General features: G+C 40.3%; 1 protein-coding gene across 4 annotated transcripts in view; it reads left to right on the forward strand.

Annotated features, from left to right (window-relative positions):
• The window catches only part of TOM1 (target of myb1 membrane trafficking protein), a 1,917,838-nt gene that overhangs the window by 879,220 nt on the left and 1,013,828 nt on the right, over window positions 1-24,790 (forward strand). For all 4 annotated transcript variants that reach the window (XM_044068060.1, XM_044068069.1, XM_044068077.1 and 1 more), the window contains exon 4: window positions 11,351-11,500. In XM_044068060.1, the coding sequence (XP_043923995.1) occupies window positions 11,351-11,500 (150 nt within the window). The remainder of the gene's footprint in view (window positions 1-11,350; window positions 11,501-24,790) is intronic.

Raw genomic sequence — 24,790 nt, forward strand, 5'->3', positions numbered from 1 at the left:
ATGATGTAAGGTAATTGTTTATTTATTTATTTTTTTTTAAGTGTTGTTAATGGCAGACATGCAGATCTTGTAGATATCAAGGAGCTGTCTAGTCCCCAGCTGTCCCTGATTTTCCATAACGAGACCAGTTTTGTCTTACATGCTCACCCTGACTTTCAACTTACCTCTCAACTTATCATATTTTCACAGTTTATGTCCAGATTTTTTTTCTCATTTGTGACCTATTCCATGCGTAATTTGAGGTTCTCTAGCAAGGCATTGAGGACTGAAGTTACTAAATGACAGCATTTGTGATTTAGACTATCCTTAAGAAAATGCGTGCTAACACAAATTCTGGTATTCTAGCAACTTTCTAAGTTTATAAGAACAATACTTGAACTCTAGCTCTAATTTTAGGCCTTTGTCCAGATTTCTTGCGCTAAGAGACAAGTCCCTTGTACTTTTTTCCTGATAAAACACTGAGGGTTACAGTAAGTAAAAATGCCAAGCACTAGTTCTATGCTTCATTTTCCTCTGAAAATGTTTGTTGTGCAAAACCTGTTCTACCAACTAAATTAATTTGAGTAATATAAAAATGCTGGCCTGTCAATATGACTAAGGGCTACTTGTTCATTATTCTTAGTTTGTAGGATTACTGTAATTTGTGTGAAGGAACTTGGAATACTTTAATGTGTGGGTATGGCTTCCACACAGCAAAGGTGTAATAAAATCCATTGCTGTCATTTTTAGCTATAATTGCTAGGTGAGGGCGGGAGCTTTCTGTAGAAAGTAACTGACCTTCTTGTTTTCTCAATTTTAACAGTCGCTATCTGGCTTTGCACGCTGCTGTTTATTTACAAGTTAACTGTAATTTATGTGAAGCAATTTGGAATACTTTAATACGTGATTACTGTTTTCAGGGAACGACGCTAAATACAAATCATAGCTTAGTTTAAATACCCTAAGCCGTTTTTGTACTGGCTTTTATGAGTGGCTTTAAATCAGCGCGTTGGCTGTTGCTCTCCTGTACCCTATGCCTTATGTATGTAATCAGCTGTTACTACCATACGTTTAAGAGTCTTGAGGTAGAGAAGCAGGGAGTCAACAGCACCCTGATGGACTTCATTGTTTTTGTGTAAATACAGGTGGTATAGAGGGTGTGACTGACTAGAAAGTGAGGGGTTGCTATTTTGCTAAATATATAATACAAGCTGCATTTTTAGCAATAACTGCTGGGGGACTGTCTGTAGAAAGTGATTTTACCTCATGTTTTCTCATTTTAACCAGTCTTTAAAAGATTTTGCAGGACTAGTGTACATTTACAGGATTACTGTGATTTATGTGAAGAAACGTGGAATAAAGCTGAAATGCAGAGCATATCTGTCATTTTAGCTATAACTGTTAGATGGAGGTAGAAGTTGCCTATGGAAGTAGCTGACCCTCATGCTGTTTTTCTCTATAAACGATTACTCTCTGGCTTTCAGGACTAGTGTGTATGTTGTGTTGTGTATTAAGATGGACTAATTAAATGGACATCTGAGATGTGCAAAGACAAAGTAGCACTGTTTGAGCTGTCTGTGAAAGGAAATGACAAATTGCCTGCTGTTGCTTGCTCGTTATTCTGCCTTTGCAGGACTAATGTGTGCGATATGTGAAGTAACTTGAAATACTTTAATGTCCAGCAACTGTGTGTAGAAAAGATGAAGTATATTACATGGCCATCCTCTTCTCTCACAATCAGATGTCAGAATTCTACGCAGAAGTTGTTATAACTCCCTGCTAGAGTGGAATTGTGGGCTGCCTGGGTGAAAGTAAATAACCCTTGTGTGATTTGGTCATTTTAAGTCTTCTTTCAAAAAAAGTAAAGTATAAAATGCATTGCAGAGCAGCCAGACCTTCAGAACTTCTGGTGTCATGGCAGCCCCCACACTCAAAGACTGTATAGATGAATTTTGATACAGACTTCTTAGTGGCCTCTGTTCTGAACTCCACCTAGTCTAAAACTGCCTTGCTTAGAGGGGGTCTGTGTTTGCGCATTGATAAAAATTACAGAAAGCGGCAAAATTTTAACATACCAAACATACTTAACAGCAGAAAATAATTCATTGAATGGCCATAGTTGGCTAGTAATCAGGAAGTGCCATGATGCATAAGGTAAGTGAAAGAAACCTTTTTTAAATTTGCCCTATTCCCCACTGTAGGGCGATCTTGGAGTTGGTATATATAGTTGGGGGGGGTATGGTGGGTGGAGCCCCCACTTTGGTTGGTTACAGTCACAATGTTGGCCAACTACGGCCATTCAATGAATTATTTTTCGCTATTAAGCTTTTTCATTATGTTAAACTTTTGATGTTTAACATTTGATTAGCCATTTGCTGTAATTTTTTTTTTTGCTGCACAAACATAGATCCACTCACAGGTGTGCACAGGAGGTCATAGTAGTTTTTGTTGGGCTGACCTGGCTAAATTAATGATTTAATGCTTTTATTGCTCTTAACTGAACCACCCTCTTGTAACTACTCCCTTGCTCCAAACAACCTGATTGTATATAAATAAGAAATGTTTTGATGCTTTTCATTATATTCACCTAGGATCGCTTGTTGGTATGTTTTAATAAAAGATATTCCATTTTTAACTTAACTGTGGACTGCCTACTGTTTTCTATTTTATTGTTTTGTAGCACATATTTTACAGTTATATATTAGTTTGTTTTTTATTAAGTGAACTAAGTGCATAACATAATTTAAGAAGGGAACATCACACCCTCCACACTGCAATGTTTCTTCTTGGTTTATTTTGGACCCAGTATAGGTTGCATACTGGGATTTTCCTGAGACTTCTTGGTATACCACGGATTTCTCTTTTTGTATTTCTTTAATTGTCTTCCCAAACGTCAGAGATGTGCGCATGTCACTACAGCTTGTGTTGGGCTGGGGACAGTGTGGTAATTATTTCTTTAGCTTTCCTCTCAGACTTCAGAACTGTGTATGGAGGGTCACTATAACTTGTATAGGAGCAGTGTACTGTCTAGGAATAAGAAACAGGAGCCATTATTGTAATGATTCTTTCACTTACTTCATAGTCAGACATTAAATGTGTATAGAGGTAGCTGTCTCTTGTAGGAGTGTAAGGAGGCAAGCTGTTTATACATATCCAGCAGTAGTTTGCTAGAGTACCAGGTTTTGTGTTAACATGCATTTCTTCATAGTCTGACAGAAAGGTACACAAATGGTGTCTGTCTTTTGGGGGTAGGGGTGAGAAGGCATGCTCATATATGTATGACAGTAGCAATTTGATAGATTTGACTGTGGCCATTTGTGCCTTCCCTTTAATTTGTGGGGGGGGTGTACACAGAAAAGGAAAGAGGCAGGTACTGTTCCCAGGTATAATTTATATATCATTGCAAACATTTGTCGTCTTAGTTTATTGTGAACTGATATGCCTTGGATAATACTTTTTTCTTCCTTGAAGTAAAAAAAAATAAAATAAAAGAACAGTGGCAAAGGGTAAATCAGCTTTGTTTCTGCCTGCTTGTCGGTACCTCTGAGTTTGTCTCATATTTTTGGTCTGTCCCTCATAATTTTTTTAATTTTGTGGTAGACCACTAAGCATTACAAGCAGTCAATAATGCTAGACATTGGAGTTTCATATTTCGTAATGCTGAAAGAAAAACTACATCTTGATACAAAACATGTTGTTTTATTGACGTTTTAAGTGGAATAATAGCATTGTTAAAAACTTTTGCTGATTTTGACCCTTTGCACATACCTCTCCCCATTGTTTTTGGATTTGTCTAGAAATTCTGAAGCACAGAAACTAAGCTGAGGGCACCTGTCTGATTGTGGTCACTAAATGGTTTTGAAGGTGATAAAACACTTCCTATGCCTACACTTTTTTTCTGTAAATGGTAGTACATGGAGCAGATAAAGCTTCATGTAGTCCAAAGAGTTATGATTGGGTCATTGATCATTACATTTTATTATGTATTCTTGATGTGGATGTCTAGATTCATTCCTCGAGCTTTGGTCTTGGCGTAAAGTTCTTGGCATCCATGTCTTGAACATATAATAAACTGTTTATGATGGTTCAACTGATCATACCCCCCTATACTGTAAGCAATGCGCTAAACCATACACAGTTATTATTCATATTAATCAGTACACTCCCAGTAGTTTGCAGTCACCAACCAGAATTTTAAATGTTGTACTCTCTATAATTATTGCTAGATAGTAGTAATTTATTTCAGTTTGTTATTGGATGAGTGAGGTGGTCACATGACTCTTTTCAGTCATAACCTAGGTTATAAGGTAGACACTTTGCAAACATGTTACATGCATTTTAAGAAATAGTACAATTTATAAAGTATTAGTTAAAGAAAGGAGGAATCTCACATATAAGCATGTTGAAATTGTCAGGAAAACATAAGAATTCAAAACGAAGTTTAAAAAATGCTTCTTCAGTCCAGATATGAATTTCGAAATATGTAGTGCTCACCAGCTAAAATTCAAGCCTTCCACATTGGTGACTCAGACGTTGAAACAGAGCACACTATGTACCAATTGCTAAATACATATGCGAATCTCCTCACTAAAGTGCCCTTTCAAGCTAGTTTTCCACTAAATTATGCTGAACATGTAATTCTAACGACACCATGAACATACTCGTGTCACACTTAATTTTACTTTGCAAGTCCCCCATTTTGTAGAAAGTGCTATGACAGACCTAGCGCATAATTTGAATGGAAATGTAATTGTGAAGAGTAATATAAGAGAGTGCTTGTATTAAATTCCTGCTTTAATTTCTGATTACAATCCATTTCTTTTAAAATGTCCTCCGAATGGTATCAATAGACATATGTACTTAACCTTGCAAATAACAGTGTACCTCAATGTATATGCAATATCTTAAACCCCAACATTTTAAATATCACTATTACCTTTAAATCACTTTTGTTGTATAACAGAGCAGAACCTCGCATAAAACAGTGGGTTCCTATCACGTAGTCGAACTTTTACAAGTTCGAACCACATATGGTCAAGACCATATGTTCGAATTTGTAAAAGTTCGAGTGTGTGAATGGAAATCTCCATAAGCGAAGGCTTCCATTTACTTCAATGAGGTGTGATCTCGGCGTTGGTATATTTAAGTAGCGGGGGGTGTGGGGGTGCAAAGCAGTTTGCCCCCTGCTTACAACAATTTATTTATTTGTACATTGTATTTTTATTTTTTTGTCAGTAGTCGAAGTTCTGTAACTTCGAACATAATGGTTCGACCATTAGGTGTTTGGAGTTACGGAACTTCGACTGTCTGATATAGACCCAAAACAGTGATACAAAAGTTCATAATGATATCAGTGTACACCAGTAAAGTGGTCATATAAATTCAAAAACCTGTGAAATATTAAAAGAACAATTGTATTAGTGGTATGCCTGCCCTGAGCAACACCTCCATATACAGTCCTTTAAGTCTGTAAAGAATATATTTATAATTTTGCATGCAATTTAAATTCATATGACAGGTGCAGGCTGAAAATTAAACGTAATATAAATATGTCTTAATGGAACACCATTTTGTCTCCTTTAAGAGTTTTCGTTCCATGAACATCCGACTGCAGAGTACTTCACCCTCAGAAAAGTCACATAATCTAAATGCACCAGTGCTTGAGTGCAATTTGTCCATTTTGAAGACTCTTCATTGCAGGAACCCCAAGCATAGTTCTTGGTTAGCTGCATTTCCGAACTTTAGCACAAAATCCAAAAAGTACTAAAACATGTAGTCTGTCATTATGCAGCCCTCCCTTCACTGTTTTACACTTGGCCACCGCTACCCTTATTTTCCCAAAGTTCAAAAAGTTCAAAACTACTCAAGCAGCTAAGTGGCATCTTTATTCCCATTACATATTTCCTCGCATACATGCAACATCAGTCCTCCTCTTTTTCCTTGCCCAGTCTGTTGTTCCCGCTCTTCTAGTTCAGCAGTGTCCAGGCAGTCATTACCTTTATCCTGTTCCACTGACTCAGGCTTTTCACATATTGCGGTGATTGCATCAACCCTTGTAGCCTTTCTGTCACAGACTGGGCTGAACAGGAAAGCTGCATCCATGTTGGAAAAACAACCACTTTCAGAATCAGTGGAGATGATGGCTATCTTGACTTTTTTGTCTGTCATAAAAGAGTGATGACAACACTTGCACCTGTTACTGCATGACAGTCGCTGAGTAGTCATGGTCCACAAACACAAGTCTTTTTGTTATCCTTTTACCAGGTCACCACAAAGTTGTGATAGAACTTGCTCCTTGTCATACCAAATTACAGATTAAACTTTGATCACTGCTGGTTGACTATAAGCCTGATGTGATACTGATGACAGCAGTCTGTAGGCTTTATTCTTTACCCACTGATCTCTTGTAAAATCTAATCCATTGTGCCGTCGTAGTTTTCACAAACACCAAGTGTAGTTTTTCTTATCCTTCTATTAATCCACAGAAGTTTAACTCGTAACTTTGTTTTACCGTCCAGTGTGTAACCAACTTCTGTCCAATATAAGGTATTTAGCTAGTCAGTTCGCTGGACTTGTTTTGCACAGCTGGAATGGTATCATGGAGTCAACATGCCTCTCAACTTCTTAGAGCAAGAAATCGGGACAAAGCTATAAGTAAAAGTGGAATAAAGGCCTGAAAAGAGTGACAGATTTTAAATACTGCTCTTACAAAATTAGAAAGTTGATAGAGTAACAGGTTTTGTGTTAGCATGAATTTTCTGAACAATATGAAGTCTGAAACTCAAATGTCTGTTGTTATTTTTTAACTTAAATCTTTATTTATTTGCCACTAATTTTGCCAGAAGCCATAATTTCAAAAATATGAGGAAAAAATCTGGACATTCTAGAAAAATCTGTACAGTTGAGAGAGAATGCTCCTTTAAAAACATATTAGTCATTCCCAGTTGATTCTAGCTGTTTAACATAACAGTTCAAAAGCCAGATATAACTTTTGTCTCTTGCCTGGACTGCTTCTCATGATCTCATTAGTATTCAGAAATTGCACTGCTCACTTTTCCTCAGGAACAAAACCATTGTTCCAAAGACAGCAAGCTAATCATGAATCCCAAATTACCTCAAAAACATTATTTAAACACTTAGTGATTTTTTTTGTAATGCTTTACAGAACAGTAGCATAGTTAGCACAAGAAATCTAGACAAAGCCAAAAATAGAGACAGATTTTAAATGTTGTGCAGATTTTAAATATTGTTCTTATTTACTTAGAAAGTCGCTAGGCCAATACATTTTTTGTTATGCAGTTTTTATAGGATATGAAATCTGAAACTTATATGTTGTCATCATTTCCCAGAAAAACAGAAATTTTAAGAGGACCAGACCAAAAATATAAAGCAAAAATTTGATCATTCTTTGAAAATCTGGATAGTTTAGATGTATGAGCAGTAGAATTGAGTGTCCAACCTGTTAAAGTGCTACGAAGCTTCGTATCAAGATGTAGAGTGGTTTGGTACCTCTCTTCCTGGTTTAGAAATGGGTCAAAAATCATAAGTGTGCCATTTTAAGTAACTGAAGATCTGCATTTCCTTATTTACGATCAACTATTGAAAAGCGGAAGAGGACTTTGCATACAATCTCCTTTTGATTCGGTGCAGTTTTCTGGTCCTGGCGTAAGCACAGCAAAGTTAAATTGTAGAGCTGGTGCTCATTGACGGTCTCTCTCCACTGCTGGCCTCAGGTGAGGGTGGGCTGTCTCTTGTCCATTACATTAGTTCTGAGTGTGTCGTACTTTGTTAAATCGAGGTGCCATTTGCTTGAGTTGGTATTAGCTCAGGTGGATGTAAAAGATCCCCTAGCACCCATCAAAAAGAGAAAGGGAAGTTCCCTGATGCCCTGGCCAAATTTCCTCCAGTAGCAGAATTACCCCCTTGGGTCTCCCCCGTAAAGAGGCCTCTAGCCTATTAGGACTAATCTGGCCAACAAGGGGTGGATGAGTAATTAATTAATTAATTAATTAAACAAAACAAAACAAAACATAACCTGCATATTTGTGAGAAATAATAAGATGTACACCCAGTTATTGGGTGGATGCTCCAGCAAGCATTGATTGGGTGGCTACCATTGCAAGACGGTCAGCTTTGCAGATAATAGTCAATGATACTCCCTGAAAATAGTATAACGGACTGTCACTCTAAATTTTAAATGGATTCTTAGTTGTCTAAATTAATATCTAAATTCTCATTGTGGCTGCTGCAGTACATTCACAGCCCATAGCATACATCTAGAGTTTAATTCTATTAAAAAGAGCTAACACTTCCAAATTTTAGGACAATATAATCTTTCCTCTGCCTAAAGTTCTACTACCCACCAGTGCCATTGATTACAGACCATTTGCCAAAATCTACCTGTTAGCTGAATGCTAGGAAATCTTTCTTTCCATGAACATAAAGAACTGCTAACTACCAAAGTGTTAAGGCAACTAAAAATGACAAAACATATCTGGCCTTCTCATTACCGAAGCTCATCAGACAAAATTTGTCACTGTATTTTTACTAAGATTAAAACATGCATTATCTATTGTTGCTTCTCTGTCCTCACAGAAGACATCCTTATTACAAACAATTGAAAACAAGACTCTGAGCTTTATCCATCTTGGTAGCAATACAGTACATTGTTTAACGGTACAAAAAAAGCAGCATGTCTGCCATTTAATGCCATGGCTAACTGCTTAACACTAAACTTCAAGTCGTTTAAGGACAGGCTCTACTCTGCACTTAACAGGTTAGCAGTACATGATGTGTACTCTAAGTAATAATAGTATAGAACTGAACAGACTGCAGTTCTTTAGTAGCTGTTTTTTGATAATCTTTCAACAAGCCAGTCCCTGCTTCATGAAATAGTCTACCTAATGAAATGACTTCAGCAGACAAACTGCCTCTATTTAAGAAAAGAGCTGAAATTTTAGGAAGTGACTGTCAGTTACTTCATTGTTTTTGTTTTTTTTTACCGTTATGCTAGGAGATTTGTATTTCATGCGTCTTGTCACATCAGTTGATGACTGTCATGACATACATTGTCAAGACTTTGGTGTGCCACACTGTAAATAGCCGTTACCTCTGTATGTCATGTACACTACTGTTTGCTCATAGTTCACTAGTGTGCATGCCAATCAGCTGTAAATATATAATTATTTTTATGTTTATTCCAGTTACAGATATTAGTGTACATGCCCATCAGCTGTAAATGTATACATATGTGTGTTTATTTCAGTTACAAATGTAGATATGTTTGTGTTTTCCTGATGAAATCCGTTAATTTTTATGTGTTCTTGTTTACTTGTGTTAAATTGCCATTTGTCCTGGATGGTGTCCAAAAAGAGTCTTATACTAGTTCATAGGTAGGTACTAGGCTATTGGCCCTAGGGCCTATATAAGCCTAGCCAAACGGTACCCTGGCTTTTGCCACCCAAGAAAATTATTTTCCTGTGCCCCTGTCAAGCACAGCCACAGAAGTGATCCCCGGGGTGAATTTCCTATCTCCCATCCAATCATCAAGATTTTTCTTAAAGAGTGCTAATGAGGAGCTTTGCTTGATATAGATAGGTAGTTTGTTCCAGAGTATGGGAAGTCTCTGGGACAGGAATCTATCCCTCCAGCATGTTCTGGCTATTGTGATGACAAGGTTTAGGTCCCTAGAGCATGTAGCTCGGAGGGATTGGGATTTCTTTACGTGGAGCATGTCCAACAGCTCTGGGTTTGACATAGCTTTGTATGTTAGGCAGTGATCACCTCTGAGTAGGCGATATGTGACAGGGTAAAGCTGGAGTGTTTTGAGATGGTCTGCATAGGGCATCTGTTTGAGGCCAGTAATCCTCTTTGTGAGGTATTTCTGTGACCTTTCCAGTTGTTGTAGATGTCTTGTGAGGTACATACCAAAAGGGGCGTTGTACTCTATAATGAGTGATGAGTCGAGGGGAACAATGACCTCTTTTTTTCCTGGATGAGAAACCTTTTGTGATGAGGTGTGCCACGTAGAAGGATTTCCTGACTACTGTGACGATATGATTATCAAAGGAGAGACTACTGTCCACCTGTGTGTCCCAAGGTCTCTTATCTCATCCATAGGTTAATAAGCAAGCAGTAAATAAATAAAATGCAGTGACGACTGTTGTATCAGTTTGCAAACTAAGTCATCACAGAGGCCTGTGTACCAACAGTCCACTTAAAAATGATCAGTTTGTAAATAGGGGCTCTTAACGTGCCAACTGCAAAAGAAACAGCTGGCATGACGTCTGAAATAGTTTTGTTCTGGAAATGTGTACAAAAGGTTATTTTCTGCACTGGGACCATATGTTCATTTTTGCTTCATTGGGTACTTTGGATGAGTTCAGTAGGACAGCACTTGAACCTTTTGACTGAGATATGACCTTGTGTGTAAAGGAAGAATTGATAGAGAGGGGTGTCCTTTCCTTGTGAAAGCCTTTGTGAGGTACAGAAGGCATGAGGGCCTACAGAAGAAAAGCATTGTAGCAGATCTAGCAGTTAATACAGAAGATTAAGGCTATAAGCTGTTAATGAGCTGCTTCCTGTAGTCCAGGGTTTGTCGGCCTCCACTTGCCTATTATTTCAGACACTGCTTTGGGACATTTGGTGATTGGGCAAAACTCCACAATGGTCTCCTGGGCTGCATCCCTAGTAACTACTTGTGAATGTATAACTGACTGTGTCACTAGAAGGACTGTCATCTAAGGCAAGAACTTCAGAGGAATTCAGTATAATGTCTCAAAAGAAAACTGTCATGTTTTCCACAACAAAGTTTAGGTCCTGGTTAGGAACTAAACATTTCTTTGGAGGTTTCAAATGTAGAAAATCTTCAGAGAGCATCTTCAGTATAAATTGAGAATCTAGGGAAGGTTCTTAAGAGAGCGATAAGATGACAGGGGCACCTTGGAGAGAAATGTCTTGGGAATAAATATGAAAAGGTTATAATATTTTCTGTCTCAGGAAGATTGCTTTATCCTGCAAAACCTCCACTCGTCATCCTGATTGAAGACGATCTAAAATCTGGCAGAAGAACCTGAAAACTATTCCTAGATGGTAGAGTTAATGTGCTTTCCTCTTTGATGGGACCAGCACAACCAATCTCCAGGATTTTTGTTTATGAAGGGAAAAAGCTGTCCTATCAGTGATCTTTATAGTCCAAAGATGTTAAACTCTGCAGATAAGAAAAAAAAAAGTGTTATCTTACCTGTGCTATTCTCGTGTGATATTTGCATTGTCTCTAAGTAATCCTTTTCTTCCTGCCGTAATTGACCATCTGCTGACATTGTTACATAGTTTAGCTCAGTGCCTAACATACTGCTCTTTTAAATTCTAGGTCTTGGAAACTTGTGTGAAAAACTGTGGTCACCGATTCCATGTCTTGGTAGCCAGTCACGAGTTTGTTGAAGGAGTTCTGGTTAAAGCCATATTGCCCAAAAATAACCCACCAAACATAGTACAAGATAAAGTATTAAACTTGATACAGGTAAGAGGTCCTCGCTTGTTGAAAGACAAATTACAAAGATGCTGAATTCTGAACATTTTATTAATCTGTGTCCTCAGAACATTCCGGTTGAAAGACATTTCTTTTGCTGTAGTGGCTTCAGACTTTGTTTATACTTTGCCTTTTGAGTTAGGAATATAATAATTGGTTTTGTATGTAAAGCCTTGTAGTGTAGTTACTGACTGCTGAAAGGGACAGTTCAGGAGACCAACCAGGAGCATGACTAGACCTAAATTCTGATAAAAACAAGAAGGCATTGATTAAAAAAAAAAAAAAAAAAAAAAAAAGGCGCCCCAGAACTGTCCTTAGCTTGGCTCACTAGTGTGTGATGTCTGCTCGTTTGTCAGAACAGATGATGCTCAACACAGAGACTGTGTAACTGTGGACTAACAACAACAAGGTCTTTAACTGGAATAAGCACTGTAGAAAAAAGTGTCATGGACATTCATTAGCATGTAAGGCTTGTAAGTCTACTATAACATCCTCCCCTTATCTAGATATACACACATGCACATGCGTGAGCACGCACACACACACACACACACACACACACACACACACACACACACACACACGCGCGCGCGCACGCACACACACACACACACACACACACACACACACATGCACACACACACACACACACACACAATATATATATATATATATATATATATATATATATATATATATATATATATATATATATATAAAAATGCATTACATTAATCCATAGTGCTCAACCTTCCACCTACAAAGTGTGGAACACGTGGACACACTTATCAAACACACAACTTCAGCTAGGAAGGCTTATGGATGGCATGGTTTAATTACTTTCTTCATACTCTCAAAACATAATTTTGATGAGCTAATATGATTCAGTATATTTAACATGGCTATTCATTAAAAACATTTTTAAGTAATGTGCATCAGACCTTAGTCAAAATGAGGAACATTTCTTGTAATGAGGTACAGTTAAGATGTATATATTAAACATTTCAAAGTTAACATCAAAGTTAGAATGATATGCTAGACATCTGGTGAACTTTTTACATCAAAATAAATATTTTTACACATCCTAAGTATTTTTAAGAAGTGCAACATTTCAGGCTCTAGAATTTTGCTTAATCCTCACCACGTTTTCTTTCTTCAGTGGTCATCTGAATCTCTGGAATGTTTAACAGGACTGCAGTGCCTTTTGAGACATTTCTTGCTACACTATGACTTTTCCTGAAGATATGACTTTGGCAGTGGCAACCCTAGATTTAAAGGAAACTTACTTTTACATCACAGTAAACAAAAAGCATAGAATATTTGTATATTTTTTTTAGCAGTGGACATTGTTGTAATTCCAGAGCCTTGCCCAATGGTTTGTCCACTACATGCAGAGTATACAGAAAGTGTCTTCCTGCAGTGATAGCTTTGTGCTGGATAAAGGTCATCCAGATCTTACCCTACCTTGATAATTAACTTATTCTGCAAAGTCTTCCCAGGGTGCTTTGGATGCCTTGAATATCACCCAGAAATGCTTTGCAGACCTGGAGCTGACAGTAAGTGAGGAGAAATACTCCTCCTTTCCTTCTTAGACAGGGACTTTTCTAGGAGCAGGTCTTGACACAACTCGGTAAGGGGACCTTCCTGCCCCTGGACAAGCAATGAGTTCTTTCAGACCTATTTGCCCAGTTCTCACAGAAGGAAAAGATCACAGCAAGAGAGAGTACCTGTGGTTTGTATTACACATGACAACATACTTTCTTAAGGCACTATTGGCCTGCCTTCATATGAGGACATTCCAGTGGTAATTATAGAGCAGGTGAAGCCAGCATAACCATCTCTTGGAAACCATCACCCTTCTGCTGACATACAGCACACAAAAGAAATGTCATGGTAGAACCAGATTTGTGCCTTGAACAAAGGAACATCCTTCAGAGATGTGAAACCTACTGCCACTCTGACAACACACTTCTCAAACATGGCTTGAGGAGCCAGTATGAGGGATCTCCTAGTCCAAGGTACTCAGCAGTATGAGGCGAAAACACATCAGTATCAAAGAAATGATTGCCCTCTTTTTGACCCTCACAGACTTTCTACGTGTCATGCAATGCATGGGGGGGGGGGGGGTAGGTCCTTCAAGTGCAAGCAGATAGCAACATGGTGATGTGGTACTTAAACACTTTCACACATAGATGTGTAAATGAACCATGTAGGCATGGGACATGCAGTGCAGAGGGGAGTTTTGTTGAGGGCAACATACTTCCTTTCTGGCCGTAATCTGATAATAGACAAGATGAGCAGAATGTATGCAGACCCCAAAAATGGATGCTACACAAGGAAACATTTGTAGATCTAACAGACTAGTTTGGTGTACCAGATTTAGGCCTATTTGCCACTCATCCCCAAAGGCAGCTGAAACAGTTTTGCTGAATGTTAACAACTCCAGGAGCCTGGATTGCAGATGTCTTCTGCCTGAATTAGAGTGGTGGGTTTCTACTACTCCTTTACCATTGATCCCCAGGATCTTGACAAACGTGTAAGAGGAGAGGTCAGAAGTGATCCTCAGTTCCCCTTTTGGCAGAGGCAGCACCGGTCCCCTTTCCTGTTCAGCAAAGCAAGAGAAAGACTTGAGGTACTGCTTCATCAATCGGACCTTTTAACTCAGAACAAGGGGTCCCAGCTACACCATGATCTGCATATCTTGATGGTGCAAATTTAGTGAGCTCTTATTAATCCTAGGCAGTTACAAAACCATCTTCCTATCTTTTCCCCATCCCCTTTTCTTTGTCAAACCAGGCACTCCTTGTTTTGTGAACCTTTTTCTCTGGGGTCTTCAGATTAGCACACCTTGGGGTGGACCTGGCTGGTGCTTAAGCTGTCACCTGGTCCTCTGTGTTCCAGGGCAGGGGAACTTTTACATTGGGCAGTAGTCACAAGGAAGATCAAATTATGGTGTCAACTAATGTACTTATGCTACTGACAACCTTGTACTGGAAGAATAGCATGAAATGAAGCCATAGAGGAGGGAAGAGCTTTGGAAGATTGGCTGGCAGGCTACTTTCATGGCAAAATGTGGCAAAAGTGAAGTGAGAACTTTCATTAACTGTATCTTCTGTCAAATTATTATGCTCTGCACCTGTCTTTAGTTTAGATTCTTTAATTTTCTTCCTAATTCTTAGTATTTCTTTCCAAGTTTGACTTGCATTTTTGTGTTGGAGTTTAAGACTAATTTTTAGACTCTTTATCTATTTTCATTAGAGCTGTTGTGTGCGTAGCACATTTGCATGTATCTCTTCAACAACATGTAGATTCCTTTGACTGCACTTGTCCTTCTTGTTACACATTTTGAAAACTGTCCTTTCTAGCACAGATTCTACAGCGTTTACGAATAGTGAAAACTCTTCCTTTCATGCTTGTAGTTGCATGTCCTATGTATGATACTTGTGTTTTAGTTATACCAGCTTTTCTGTTGTTTATCAGTGGTAAATTACATTCTGATATACCTGTCTTGTTCATATCTATTGTTTTTGCTTCACATTCATATTTTATTTCCCATTTTTAACTTATATGATTAGCATTTTATCTTACACATGTACATTTCTCCAATTAATCCTTTTAAATGTGTACTTATAACTTCACTTAATAGCCTGCCCACTGTTTCATCATTGCTTATACCATAAACTATTCTGTTTGTCAGTAAATAATGACGTTTATCAAATTTACAGTCTGTAGAGCTCATCTTCATTTCAGTAATGTATGCATCTTTGGTGGTAGATGATAATATGCACTTATAAATGACAAAAGAGAATAAATGGCAAATTTGCTTCTGCCCTGAAAGGATGTTATACTTAATCCCAATCCTACCTCTTACCACATACATACGTAGGCATCTAGATAATTGTACTGCGATTTTGCATGGGAACTAACTGTATTCGAAACCGTTACTACTTAATTTTTTTTGTCCACATTATGTTATGTAAGTATGTCATTTGTAAATATGTAAATGTCAAAGCAGTTGTGTTCTGTGTATGTATAATTGTATGTGACAGTAGTAATACTACGTATGTAATTGTATGTGACATACTAATCCTAAGTTTCTCTATGTTGTTTTATATCGTATGTATCTTTTGGACCTTTTCTCCCCGGGTCACCACTGAAAAAGGGCATCTGCCCACTTGGACTAACCCGGCCAGCAAATGTCAAATAAATAAAATAAATAAATTCCATTTTAGCTCTCTGTATTTGGGGAATTTCACTTTAACTGTTGTTAATTTTTGTCTATCTTCAATAACAAGAAAGAAATGTAAATATTGTAAAGCCTTCTTCAGGCAACTTTTAGGACATTACCTTTTCAGACTTCTCAGCTAATCCATTCACATTAAAAATACATTGAATTTTTGGATTCAGAACTTCTAGATTTTGGCTAAATGTCCTTGACATGAGAAACTGAGAGTATCCCTAGTGACTGCGTGTGAGCTATTTTCCACTAAGTATATACCTGTGTCCTTTCAAGCACATAAGCTCTTAAAAGCAAATGTATTTCTTCCCTTCTGCAGTTATTTCTCCAGCTTGATACTCTGTGATGCCTGTGGATCTGTCAGTATGGATACTTAATGCATAGACACTGTCAATGTTGATAGACCTCCGTGAAAATAAATACTTTGGAAAGAAATTGTACCAAATGACACACAGCTTCTTGTAGCTAACTGAGTTGTATTTATGTGTATCCAATATGTAACAGTGTTTTTCATATTTCTGATCTAAATATTGCATCTATGTTTTTATGTTGGGGATTTTTTTTTTTCATATCTAGGTGTTTCCCTCTCTCTTCTCCCCTTGGCTGACCTGGTGTGACTCAGTTTGAACTCTATAGTTCCCTACAAAATGGAGTCTACATGACTGCAATTGGTCACCATATCAAAATCAGTTTCTCTCAGCATTTAAGCAGATTGAACTCTACAGTTCCCTACAAAACGGAGTCTACAGGACTGCAATTGGTCACCATGACAAAATCAGTTTCTCTCAGCATTTAAGCAGAGTAGGTTGCACACAAAAAGCATTTGTTAAGCTTTCACTTACAGTGCTGTGTAATTAAGCAGGTCACCATTTTGGTCAGCCATAGGGCTCTTTTTTCTACTTGAGTGTTTGCCTCCTTCCCCTGTAACTTAAGTAAACTGACTCTTATTTAGGACACCTTAGGAAACCTTGTAAACTGCAATAGCCCCGCTACGTTCGCCCTCGCTATGCTCGGGCTCTCTTCGCTCCCCTCCCTGCCCCCAATTCCCTCCTGCCTCCAGTACCTCTAAATTTATAGTACTATAGCCACTCCCCCACTTTCTAGATCCTATCTGCTGTCATCTGGGATAATTCCTCCCACCCCCATTCTTCTACCTACATTTTAATAGCACCTATTAGCTTTCATCTGGCATTCTCCCATCCCCCTTCCAGTACCTTTACCTCATCACTCTATCATCTGGTGTTGCATCATGAGGTAAAACAGTTCCTTAACTCACTAGATGAATCACAGATAATGATATACTCCTCTTTACTACCCCTCTTGTTCGCACCATACCTCCTTACCTTGTATGAAAACCAGTTTCTCACGGGATTTCAGGTCCCGAAAGGCCATACTATCACCCCAGCTGTAAATCCTCCCACCTTCAACCATACTTACAGTACTTGGTCCTATCCAACATCTTGTTCAGTCTATCAACATCTCAACCCCAGGCACATTAGCTCTAGATCCAAACACTACCACAGACTAATAAACAAATTCCTGAAGTTCATCACCAAATATAGACTTAACCTAATACTTGGTGGTGATATTCACCCCAGCCCTGGCCCACCCACTTCAGATACACATACCCCCTCTACTTGCAATCTAAGCTACAAACCTACAATTAATAGGCCAACTAGCTGTCTCCTAGCCTGTCATCTCAATATTAAACGCATTAATAACAAGGTGCATGAATTGCATGCACTTCTGTTTCTTGTGTGGCCAGAGGTAGTTTCTTTACTCACCAGTGGGAGTGGGGAGTACTGAGCTGCTTATTTGTCCTCAGAGGAGTGGTTAGAGACAGCAACTAGTAATTCGTTGGCCATTTTGGGTCATTTCCTGTTTTTTCCAGCCCCCTGCTATAAAGCACGCTTTGGCGGGCTTTTTCTGGCATTAGAGAACTTGGCATAGCTCCTCGTGGTCCCCTGCAGAGTTCCTAAGCCAGCAGAGAGCAGAAAAAGCAACTTTCTTGATTATAAGTATTTTTTAAACATTTTATTTTGCATTTTTCGATCTTTTGAGCTTTTCGACTACTGTTTGTGCCTATATTACTGTTTTATTACCTGATTTTCCTGTTTTTCTGTGCTTAAATTGTTGATTGCACTTGTTGGCTAAAGTGTTGCTTAAAAGTAACAAACAGGCTAATACACTCAAGTGTACCAGCCTTTGATAGCAATTTAGTCGAATACCAAAGCATTTACTGTATTTTTTGTCTGTTTGCAAAAAACTAAAAACAAAAAATACTTCTCCTTTCCTAAACTTTCCTAGCTAGTTGTTCCAGTGATCAGATTTTGCTGATCCCTGGGCTTTGTATTTGGTTCCTGTGTTCCTCCATTTTCTTGTGTGGCCAGAGGTAGTTTCTTTACTCACCAGTGGGAGTGGGGAGTACTGAGCTGCTTGTTTGTCCTCAGAGGAGTGGTTAGAGACAGCAACTAGTAATTTCTTGGCCATTTTGGGTCATTTCCTGTTTTTTCCAGCCCCTTGCTATAAAGCACGCGTTAGCGCGGAGTTGCCACTGTTGCACACAAGAGCAGCGGTGGTTAAACAAGGTTAAACTATTCGGGCTACCTAAATTCCACTCTTCAAATTTTCCCTTAAAACTACCTTCCTCGAACTGTACTGCCGATCTAACCAGCGTATCCTATAACTAAAAGCTTCATCTCTACTTGATTCCCAAGTAGACTATTCTCTATCTGTAAAGCCTAGCACTTGCTCCTACAGTACTTGCACCTTGATAAAGCACTATTATTATAGATAGTACCCCACCAGCCTAGAACCCACATCCCCCGGAGTCTTTTGTAAGTTTTTTTATCTATTACTTCTAGCATGTCAAGGGATCAGTTGCTAGTGTCCTCTCCTGCTCAACTGGTGAACCTGGGAATATTGAGGCAATGTTACAATTGCCTCATGTACACAGACAATCCTCTCCTTCTCCCACAAAACACAAATGCATGTGAGAGATGCAACTATACGGCCAAACTGGAGGCTGAGCTCTCTCAACATAGGACTGGCAAGACCAGACAGGAGGAGAAGGTAACCACACACACTACATACCCAGTCACACATAGTACCATCACAACTTCAAATCATACACATAATCACACAAAGACATACTCGGAGGCTCTGACCAAAAATCTACCAAAACAGCAGAGGCCTCCAAAGCTCTGACCAAAAATCTACCAAAACAGCAGAGGCCTCCAAAGCAGACACCCAAACAACTACCAGCTCAGGACCCAACACATGCAACACATAGACCACACAGTCAGAGTGTCAAACAGTCACAGCCCTTAAGGCCAAACACAATGCCAGACACACTAGTCATTGGTGACTCCATGGTCAGGCACACTGACGTCCCGCTCACCAGACTGAGTAAGGAGAAGGTCACAGTAAGCTGCCTGTCGGGCGCTAGAATCCGCCACATAACGCAAGCACTCAGGTCTCTCAACAGCAGGTACAAGTACGACTCAGTCATTGTCCATGCTGGTGTCAACGACCTGAGACACCTCCTTGGACTACATGAAAAGAGACATTGAGGAGCTCTCTGATTATGTAGCCCAGGCAGGTATGACCCTGACCTTGAGCAGTATCCTACCTTCACCTAGAATGATGCCACAATACAGTGATAAGATGATCAGCTTTAATAATTGGCTTAAATTTTGGTGTCATTCAAAGGGGATCCAATGTCTGTCTGCCTGGGATGACATGCTGGACAAGCCACACTGCTTCGCAAGGGACGGCTTGCACCTGTCACCCCTGGGCTTCCGGATATTGGCAAAGGCTCTTGCCACCCCCATAGTGCCTTTTTTAGGCAAGGCTCAAATTCTAAACCTACCACCCTAGAACACAAAAAAGGAAAAAAACTAAGGGTAATGCTGCTCAGTGCCAGAAGTCTCAATCTCAAGATGCACGCACTCGAGGCCCTTCTCAGTATGGAGAACATCGATGTCTGTACTGTGACAGAAACCTGATTCAAGGCTCCTGAGAGCACCCCAGCACTATCAGGTTTCACCTCATATCATACGTTCCGGCCCCAAAATCCGGACAACACCAAGAAAGGAGGGGGGGTGTCCATATTCATAAAGGACACACACACCTCAAGGTTGGTGGCAACGCACGATGCATCGGAGACCATCCAGGTGCAATTAACCATAGGCAAGACTGCTCTGCAATTTGTAGCATGTTACAGGCCACCCTCTCAAACTGAGGAACCTCACATGGCCTTCCTGAAAACACTGGAGGGGATAAATGTATCTCCAAACACAATCATACTAGGTGATTTCAACTACCCTAATATAGACTGGGAACACTACTCAAGCCCAAACACTCTAGCCCAAAGGTTCCTGGAGTTCATAAACTCAAATGCCATGGAACAACTAGTCACCATCCCCACAAGAGGAGAAAACATACTTGATCTCATCATCACGAACATGGGATCACAATGTTCAACACCGGAAGTATACCCCTCACTGGTGAGATCAGATCATAAACTAATCTCGCTGGAGGTCCTCATCCCGCCACCACCTGAAATAAAAAAGACCACAGTGAAAAACTTCTCAAAAGCCGACTTCACACTTCTAAAAACTAGTGTGGTCTCCTTTAAGGCCCCTGAGCCAGTGGTAAACATTACTCAAACCGCTGAATCACTTACAAATGCCTTCTACCAGCACCTACAGGCCTGCATGGATCAGGCAATCCCAAACAAAACTAAGACTCTTTGTACCAAAGGCAAGTGTCCAGTCTGGTGGACCCCAGCCATAAACAAGCTCTACAACAAAAGGAGGAAGCTACTACAAGATAGAGCAAAATCCCTGAAAGGTAAGACACCTTTGATCATTATAAGTAAAAACTAAGAGCTCTCATAAAATCATCCAAGGCAAATTTTGAGAGAAAAATCGCCAAGGACTCAAAAGACAATCATAAGGCCTTCTTTAGCTATGTTAGAAACCTAGGAGGAAACTCCCAGATATGCTCAGAATTAGTTCAAAATGATGTGAAGATTACTGAACCTACACACATTGCCAACATACTGGCTGACAGGTTCAGTGCAAACTTCTCCCCCCCCCCACAAAAGGAGAGATATCTGTACCAGAGGATTGTAGCCCCCCAAACATCTCCAACGCCCAAGTGAGAACTGCTCTCTCCAAGGCAAAAACACAGCATCCATGGGACCGGATGGTGTCCCCGGCTGTGTGCTCCATGAACTCAATGAGGAATTAAACCCGCAGTTAGGACAGCTGTTTAATCTTAGCCTCACCTCAGGATACACTCAAGGAGTGGCGACGGCGACTGTGGTCCCACTTCACAAGGGCGGTGCCTCCACCGACCCTGGAAATTACCATCCCATTAGCTTGACAAGCCTTATCTGCAAAGCCATGGAGAGGATCATAATGGAACTCATAAATAAAGACATAGGGAACTTGCAGACTTTGGATCCAATCCAGTTTGGCTTTGTCAAAGGCAGATCATGCCTTTTAAACTTGGTTGACTTTCGAAACAGTCACCAAGGCCATTGATGAGGGCAAGGCAGTCCATACAGCCTACCTCGACCTGGCAAAGGCTTTCGACACAATACCCCACTCAGGTATCATGGAAAAACTCATCAGCTTGAATGTAAACCCATACATCACAAGATGGGTTGCAAACATGGCTAAGTGACAGAACCCACAGGGTCAGAGTTGCTGGCGCCATGTCAGACTCAAAGCCTGTCACAAGTGGTGTCCCACAGGGCTCAGTCCTGGGACCACTCTTGTTCGGCATCTACTTTTCTGAAGTACAAGCAAACATAAGAGGGTTATGGCTGACAAAGTTTGCAGATGACTGCAAACTGGGCGCCATAGTCGAAAACACATCTGACACAGATATCCTTCAGAAGGGCCTCACAGAAACGGATAACTGGTGCCAGAGCCATGGCCTAAAGTTAAACGCCAAGAAATGCATAGTCATACCCTTCGGGAAAAACAAGGTTACCCCTAACTACCATATAGGTGGCAATCCACTGAGCACAGAAGAAGTCATCAGGGATCTGGGGACCCAGGTTGACAGTAACCTTTCGTTTGACACTCATGTTGCCAAAGTAGTTAGGAAAACCTTCTACATTGCCCACCTGATCACGAAGGGATTCACATCTAGATCTAGGGAGGTCATCGTCCCCCTGTACTCATCACTCATTAGACCTATGATTGAGTACAATGCCCCATTCGGAATGTATCTGACCCGACACCTGCAGCAGCTGGAAAGGCCCCAAAAGTTCCTCACCAAAAGGATAAAGGGTCTCAAAAATATGTCTTATGCTGCCTGACTGAAAGAACTCCAGCTCTATTCAGTCGCATACCGCTTGCTCAGAGGTGACCTGTGCCTGACATATAAGGCCATGTCAAACCCAGATTTGATGAATATGCTTCACCTCAAAAAATCTAGATCCCTCAGAACCACAAGGGCGGGAGACTTAAACCTTGACACGGTTATTAATAGAACGTGCTGGAGGGACAGATTCATCACCCAGAGACTCCCTATGCTGTGGAACAAAATCCCGGTACATGTGAGGCAGAGCACCTCGCTGGCCTTGTTCAAGAGGAATCTTGACCAATGGATGGGAGATCGCAGATATGCCAATGCCAAACCTACCTCCAAATCAAAAAACAGAAGCTCTAAAGCAGATAGCTCAATTAACAAAGATGAGAGCTGTGGAAAGAGTACCAATAACACAACAGGGCAAAGGATTCTACTCCAGACTCTTCCTAGTACCAAGAAAAGAGAAAAGTTGGAGACCTATTCTCGACCTGTCCGTCTTAAACACATACATCATTGTACCAAAATTCAAAATGCTGACCCTACAGCAACTTCTTCCCATGCTGGGCAAGGAGTGTTGGCTGGTAACTCTAGATCTCAAGGAGGCATACCTGCACGTCCCCATACGACCAAATTGAAGAAGATACCTCAGATTTCTTGCAGGATCAGAGCATTATCAATTCTCAGCATTGCCCTTTGGCTTATCTACTGCGCCCAGAGTATTCACAAAATGCCTGGCATCAGTAATCGCTCATTGCAGGCTACAGGGAATCCAAATTTATCTATACCTGGACGACTGCCTGTTACAAGCGGACAACAAAAGCAAGCTGACAACAGATTTACAAAGAGTCATTTGCTTACTACAAGCCCTGGGATACACAGTCAATTTAAAAAAGTCAAGACTGATACCATCCCAGACAAGAGCATTCTTGGGTCGGAATTGGACACAGTAAAACAAATGGCATTCCTAACTGCAGAAAAACAAGCACAACTCCTCTTTACTTCTTGGCATTAACAAAGCAGCACAAACTAACAGCAAGAAAAGTACTGCAGGCCTTGGGCTTCATGGCATCATGCATAATCCTGGTCCCCCATGCCAGACTGCATATGAGAAAACTACAGTGGTACCTAAAGAATTTATGGTCTCAACACAGGCACAGCTTAGAAACCGAAATCCCACTAATCCCATGCCTGAAACAAGAGTTCCTATGGTGGGCTCAAGCATGCCAGTCAAACCCAGGCTTGCCCTTCCACAACTTTCAAGTAAACCAAACCATCACAACGGACGCCTCAGACCTAGGCTGGGGGGCGGACATGCTGGACAAGTGCATACAAGGATTGTGGACTCCAGACCAGCTGCACCTGCACATAAACCAAAAAGAAATGCTGGCAGTAAAACTAGCAATCCAGAAATTCAAACCATTCCTCAAAGAAGGCCATTTAATGATAAGGACAGACAACACCACAGTCATGTGGTACACCAACAAACAGGGAGGCACTCATTCATACCCCCTATGCAGAATGACTCTGGACCTTTGGAATATGGCTCTGAGCTACAACATCCAGTTACAGGCAATATTTGTGCCGGGAAAAGAAAACACCCTAGCAGACATGTTAAGCAGAACCACCTCGGATGCTCACGAATGGATGCTACACCCGGACATCTTCAAGGCCATCACAAAGAAATGGGGAATGCCACAAATAGACCTATTCGCATCCCCACTCAATCACCAGCTCAAAAGATTCTGCACAAGGACATGCCACCCACTAGCATGGAAGGTGGACTCTCTATCCTTCAGTTGGAAAGGCCTGACAGCATATGCATTTCTACCTCTTCCTTTGATGCACAAGGTACTACTGAAAATCAAAGAGGAACGTCCAAGGATAATTCTGATAGCTCCGAATTGGCCAAGACAACACTGGTATCCTTTGCTGAGGAGCATGTCTTAGGGGAGAATGTGGCCAATACCCCTGATGCCTTTGATGTTAACTCAGAACAACTACAACATCATGCACCCAAACCTAAAACCTTGCAACTGACTGCCTGGAACATCACATAACAGCAACTAACCCAGACTTATCCCAAAGGGTTAAAGACATTATCCTTGAAGCCCGCAGACCTTCAACAAGAAGGAACTATGCAGGAAAATGGAAAAGGTTTGTCATTTGGAGTACTGAAAGAGGAAAAGATGTCTCGAACATAGATATTGCTAACATCCTGGAGTACTTGGCAGAGCTTTTACATACGGGCCTGTCCTATTCCTCCATCAAGATACATGCATCAGCTATTTCCGCAGAATACAGCTTCGATCCACCTGTCTTTTCGCATCCTCTACTCAGGCAATTCCTCAGAGGGATCAAGAATGTAAAACCTCCTAGGAAACCACCATTACCAGCATGGGACTTGAACTTTGTGCTAGAAAAATTGACACTCCCTCCATTTGAACCAACAGCAACAGCAGATCTTCAACACCTGTCATGGAAAACTGCTTTCCTACTGGCAATTACTTCAGCAAGGAGGGTTTCGGAACTACAGGCCTTAATGGCAGTACAACCCTTCCTAATCTTCCATCAAGATAGAGTGTCCATGAGAACTAATCCTACATTTATGCCTAAGGTGGTGTCCAGAGTGTCTTTAAACCAGGCAATCCACCTACCTACCTTCTTTCCCAATCCACAGAACAGGGGGGAAAGGCTGCTGCATACCTTGGATGTAC

Source organism: Protopterus annectens, chromosome 1.part0, assembly GCF_019279795.1.
Source record: "Protopterus annectens isolate FY-2018-M chromosome 1.part0, PAN1.0, whole genome shotgun sequence".
Classification (NCBI taxonomy): domain Eukaryota; kingdom Metazoa; phylum Chordata; order Ceratodontiformes; family Protopteridae; genus Protopterus; species Protopterus annectens.